The 6230-nt window shown below is 40.3% G+C and overlaps 1 protein-coding gene across 1 annotated transcript; it reads left to right on the forward strand.

Moving 5' to 3' along the window:
• Positions 1 to 3502: 3502 nt before the first annotated feature.
• LOC123794647 (olfactory receptor 8S1-like) lies at positions 3503 to 4450 on the forward strand. Its single transcript, XM_045800817.1, has one exon. It carries the CDS (start codon positions 3503 to 3505, stop codon positions 4448 to 4450), a length of 948 nt encoding a protein of 315 aa, XP_045656773.1.
• Positions 4451 to 6230: the final 1780 nt, after the last annotated feature.

Here is a 6230-nt window from a genome sequence, read left to right on the forward strand (position 1 = left end):
ACATTCACAACCAGTTTTAGATCTGGAACCACTCACTCAAACTTTGGGCTGAATTGAATTCACTGTCCTTCTTCTTGGAGGTAAGTGAGAAGATTTTGGTATTAGCATTTTATCATTTCCTTAAAGATGAACCTAAGGACATTGTCCTATTTTGAAAGAAGATATCATTTGTCAGAAGATCTGCGCTTTGAGCCTGGAGTGAAGTGGGTCATAAGGTCACATGACGTAGCTGTCTCCCTGATAGCCTGTGGTGTTTCCATTCCAGGATAAAAGTTTTCAGGTTTTGGATCCATAATGAGCAGCTTCTCTAATATCTTCTGAAGATACTAGAGTATTTTCATGCTAAGATTTGGTCCTTTTAACCAAATCAATAGAGAGTAAGCATAGAAGAACTGGACCAATTTCTCTCATTTGAATACTAAATTCCAAATTCTTAAAAATGTTCACAGTCTTGACAAGAATGAATTTTGTTCACAGTGTTTTTTGTTAATATAAAATCCAGAGAGTTGTTTACTTTCAAAAGTATTTTATGGGGGGGGGCGCCTGGGTGGCACAGCGGTTAGGCGTCTGCCTTCGGCTCAGGGCGTGATCCCGGCGTTATGGGATCGAGCCCCACATCAGGCTCTTCTGCTATGAGCCTGCTTCTTCCTCTCCCACTCCCCCTGCTTGTGTTCCCTCTCTCGCTGGCTGTCTCTATCTCTGTCAAATAAATTAAAAAAATATATATTTTTTATGGGGACACCTGGGTGGCTCAGTTGGTTAAGCATCTGCCTTTGGGGGAGGGTCCCTGCTCAGCGGGAAGTTGGCTTCTCCCTCTGCCTCTTCCCCTTCCCCACTTGTGCTCTCTCTCTCTCTCTCAAATAAATAAATAAATAAAATCTTTTTTAAAAAAGGATTTTATGGACTTTTTAGGGGATAATAAATATCATCAGCCTTCTTCCCAATATGACTCCTAAAATGAGCAGGATAGGACAGTTTAGAATGTGTACCCTGATACCTGATATGGCTGCATTCTGTACCTCAGTGAAGAAACAAACATACTGACACTCAATGAGGAAAAGGGCATCTCTGAGAAACTTTTGGGATGGTATATTAGCATGTGGTTGGTTTTGGTTTTATTTTAAGCTAAACATTAAAACAAATTACAAGTTAACATCTCATACAACTCAGATTTAGTATTGTTGTTTGATTATCACAAAATATATTATGTTCCTAGTTTTTAAAAGACCTGAACTATGATTTGTAAAACTTACTGGCATTTTTGCTGAATAGGTTTAAGTTAGATAATAGATTTATAAAAAGCAATGTGTCAAAAATATTTTTAGAGTTTTATGGACTCAAAGATAAAACTGACTTTTGCAGGCAGTCATTCTTCATTGCTGAGTCTTCATTAGTTTGGGCCAACCTGCTGGACTACAGATACACACTGGACAGAACTCATACGTAATTCAGATACATATTCTAAATCAGGGCTCAAAGTTTGGCAGTTATATATTTGATAGGCCTGGTAGCAGGGGTGGAATAGGGTGGAGAGGAAGTTCAAGGACTGGGAAATTTACCTTCTGAGCAAGATTTTACCTTTTATTGAAAGTCCTGTGAGACACATCAAGATTAGATTTGTGTGGTAGACACAAAAGGTAGAGAGCCCAGGAAAGATTTGGAGTTCAAGGGCCAGATAGCAAAGCACTGAGGAGGATCCAAGGAAAGATTGAATCTGAATGTACATCCATAGGTTGCATCTGATGAGGAAAAAACAGGCTAGGGGGATTAATTACACCTAGATAATACTCAGGTAGATGCATTCATGCAAGAGTCAACAAAAGTGCAATGGAGAATTGTCTTCAACTGCATGCACAACACAGTACCTTATAGTGAACAGACACCCAAAAGTGTTTATTCAATAACATGGGTGGATATTGTACATTTAAACAAAGTATGGGGTGATCCCTCTGAAGCAGAGATCTGTAGGTATTAGTGATTTCAGAAAGAGTAAGTTCTCTGTCAGTCTGTTACAGCAAGAAGGAGATAAGTATTCCACCTCTTCCCTTTCTCTTCTAATTCCAGGCCCCCTTAAATGCTTTGCCCTTGACTATAACGTGAAGTTGACTTTCTAGACCTGGAGATAATCTCCAAGAGTTTTTACTACATAATATGTTCAATTTTCTTAATTTTTGTATTTGCTTACTTAACAGTGATTTAGTCAAAGTCCATTAAATATTGATGGGGGGTGAGTTAGAAAATCATTCCCACCCTCCATGAAACTGCACTCTCACTGTGGACACAAGAAATGATACTCACACGTATCACTAGGTGATAAAGCAAAATAGTAATACAAAAAATGCCAAAACTTACAGTGTGTTGATGAATTGTTACACAGAAAAGGAAAGCAGACAAGGTTTTAAGATCCTAGACTAGAGAGTAATTAGAATCTTGAATTAGCTTATTTAGCTTTATTTTCATCCTCTGGAAAAATGTGGCTCATGATGATTTTCCCAGAGGTTTATGTGAGAACAGAGAAGGGAGTGATCAAAGAAGAACTCATGGAATAGGTGGTAAATAAGGTGGGAATTCGAAGATATATAAGATGTAAATCAATTAATAGGAACACAAAATACATCAGCCTGAATGAAATCAGAGAAAACAGGAGTGATGAGGAACAAGCAAAGCTATCTGGCCTCAGAAGTGGGGCATCTAGAGAACCTTGGGTGATTAATGCTTTGAAATTCACACCAGGGAGTTTGGCTTTTTCTCTAAGCAGATCATATAGTAGACAAGCTCGTGTTCTACAATCAAATGCAGCCTTCGATTCCTTATTGTTCAAAGAACTGAGTAGAGATCTAGACAAATTCTAGGATCACCGGGGTTAAATGTTCACACCTATGAAATGAATTCAGTCTCTTGTCTCACCATCTTCTGTACACACACACACACACACACACACACACACACAGTGGAAAAAATGGGTGGAAGTCATTTGTGCAAAAATAAACTGCTACACAAACACATCTCTGCTATTGTTAATCAGTTAGTGAACCATCAAGGGGTTTGAAGAAGGGAGTAAAAACCAGGTAATAGAGGTGAGCTGAGATCTGCATCAGCCTCCCCAGATCGTCTTCTGAAATCCATAAAAGATGAGAAGTGCAGCAGAACACAAGAACCCAGCTAAAGGATTGTGTAACTTAGTCATGGGACAGTTTTCTGGTAGGGCTGCATAGTTGATCATACCCCTGCATAAATTAGTCTTATTAGGAAAAAGTCTCCAGTCGGGCTGATCCAGAGCTCAGAGACAGCACAGCAGAGAGCCAGGGAGGAGAAGGACTCCTTGGAACCATTGTAGGCAGATGTGAGGGCTATGAAAATGGAGATCAGACCAGGCAGGAAGGAATATATAGGGAAAGATAAGGGGAATAAATAGCAAAGAGTGATGCCTTCTGGAAACTGTTATGGAAAGAAGAGATTTCAATCCTCTTACTAATTTTTCTCTAAAGAACAGTGACCACAAATGGCCTCAAGGAATCACAGCGGCATCACAGAGTTCATCCTTCTCGGGCTGTCTACTGACCCCCATGTCCAGGTTCTGCTCTTTGTTCTGTTCCTGATAATTTATCTTCTGACTCTGCTGGGGAACCTGCTGATAATACTCCTGATCCATACAGATTCTAACCTCCACACACCCATGTACTTCTTCCTGAGCCATCTCTCCTTCCAAGACCTCTTCTATTCTTCAGTCACTGTGCCCAAGCTGCTGGAGAACCTCCTGTCTCAGAGGAAAGCCATCTCAGTAGAGGGCTGCCTGGCTCAGGTCTTCTTTGTGTTTGCCACTACAGGGATTGAGGCTTGCCTGCTCTCAGTGATGGCCTATGACCGCTATGCTGCCATCTGCCACCCTCTGCTCTATGGACAGGTAATGAATAAACAGCTATGTGAGAGGTTGGTGTGGGGCTCTTGGGTCGTGGCCTTTCTGGATGCACTCATGAACATCCTCCTGACTTTGAATATGGACTTCTGTGAGCTTCAAATCATCCACCACTACTCCTGTGAGCTGCCTTCCCTCTTCCCTCTCTCCTGCTCCGATGTCTCCACCAACTCTGCAATGCTACTCTGCTCTGCCCTCCTGCATGCCATTGGGACCTGCCTCCTGATCTTCTTCTCTTATGTCCGCATTCTCTCCACCATCCTGAGCATCAGCTCTACCACAGGCAGAAGCAAGGCCTTCTCCACCTGCTCCTCCCACCTCACTGCAGTGATCCTGTTCTACGGCTCAGCCATTGTTCGCTATCTCATGCCAACCTCAGGCTCACCTCTGGAGTTAATCCTCTCCATACAGTACAGTGTGATCACTCCCCTGGTGAATCCACTCCTCTACAGCTGGAAGAACAAGGAGGTGAAAGCAGCTCTGAGAAGAATGATGATAAAATATCTACAATGTCTCAGCACAGAATATATATAACATGAAAGAAACATAAAGTAGAACTGCAGCAAGAAATCTCATGACTGACATTAAGTTTCTGATTTTCTGTTTTGTCACATGTTGCAATGTGCGTTGCTAATTCTCCCTTTTTAAAAATTATCAAGGAAAGTGCTAGAAGCTATTTTGTTTTCCATGGCTCAGAATCAATCCTATTCAGACACAGAGCATATAAGTCAGAAAACCTTCTCAGCTTCATAGATTTAGTTAATAACATGTCAATTCATGATTCACGTTTTTTCTTCTTTTATTTAAATATAATTAATATATAATGTATTATTTGTTTCAGGGCTACAGGTCTGTGATTCATCAGTCTTATATAATACCAAATGCTCATTACAACACATACCCTCCCCAGTGTCCATCACCCAGTTACCCCATCGCTCCACCCATCTCCCCTCCAGGAACCCTCAGTTTGTTTCCTATGATTAAGAGTCTCTTATGGTTTGTCTCCCTCTCTGGTTTCATCTTGTTTCATTTTTTCCTCTCCTCCCCTATGATCCTCTGTTTTGTTTCTTAAATTCCACATATCAGTGAGAGATCATATGATAATTGTCTTTCTCTGGTTAGCTTATTTCACTTAGTGTAATACCCTCTCGTTCCATCCACATCGTTGCAAATGGCAAGATTTCATCTTTTGATGATATTCATATATATATACCACATCTTCTTTATCCATTCTTCTGTGGGTGGACATCTGGGCTCTTTGTATAGTTTGGCTATTGTGGACATTGCTGCTATAAACACTGGGGTACAGGTGCCACTTTGGATCACTACATTTGTATCTTTGGGGTAAAATACCCAGTAGTGCAATTGCTGGATCATAGGGTAGCTCTATTTTCAACACTTTGAGGAACCTCCATACTATATTCCAGAGTGGCTGCACCAGCTTGCATTCCCACCAGCAGTGTAAGAAGGTTCCCTTTTCTCCGTATCCTCACCAACATTTGTTGTTTCCTGACTTGTTAATTGTAGCCATTCTGACTGGTGTGAGGTGGTATCTCATTGTGGTTTTGATTTGTATTTCCCTGATGCCGAGTGATGTGGAGCATTTTTTCATGTGTCTTTTGGCCATTTGTATGGCTTCTTTGGAGAAATGTCTGTTCATGTCTTCCACCCATTTCTTGACTGGATTATTTGGGGTTTTTTGGTGTTGAGACTGATAAGTTCTTTTATTATTTTTATTGTTACTATTATTTTTATTTATTATGTTCAATTAGCCAACATATAGTACATCATTAGTTTTTGATGTAGTGTTCAACAATTCATTAGTTGCGTATAACACCCAGTGCTCATCACTACTCATTGATAAGTTCTTTATAGATTTGGATACTATCTCTTTATCTGATCAGACATTTGCAAATATCTTCTCCCATTCTGTCAATTGTCTTTCGGTTTTGTTTCTTGTTTCCTTTGCTGTGCAAAAGCTTTTTATCTTGATGAAGTCCCAATAGTTCATTTTTGCCTTTTTCTCTTGCCTTTGGGGATGTGTTTAGCAAGAAGTTGTTGCAGCCAAGGTCAAAGAGGATGTTGCCTGTGTCGTCCTCTAGGATTTTGGTGGATTCCTGTCTCACATTTAGGGCTTTCATCCATTTTGAGTCTTTTTTTGTGTATGGTGTAAGGAAATTGTCCAGGTTCATTCTTCTGCATTGGCTGTCCAATTTTCCCAGCACCATTTGTTGAAGAGACTGTCTTTTTTTCATTGGATATTTTTTCCTGATTTGTCAAAGATTAGTTGACCATAGAGATGAGGGTCCATTTT

Source organism: Ursus americanus, chromosome 25 (genome assembly GCF_024610735.1).
Source record: "Ursus americanus isolate L20-20 chromosome 25, mUrsAme1.1.p, whole genome shotgun sequence".
Lineage (NCBI taxonomy): Eukaryota > Metazoa > Chordata > Mammalia > Carnivora > Ursidae > Ursus > Ursus americanus.

What these genes read in the sequence shown, in the direction of transcription:
- LOC123794647 (XM_045800817.1), top strand. Translation starts at nt 3,503, where the DNA reads ATGGCCTCAAGGAATCACAGCGGCATCACAGAGTTCATCCTTCTCGGG.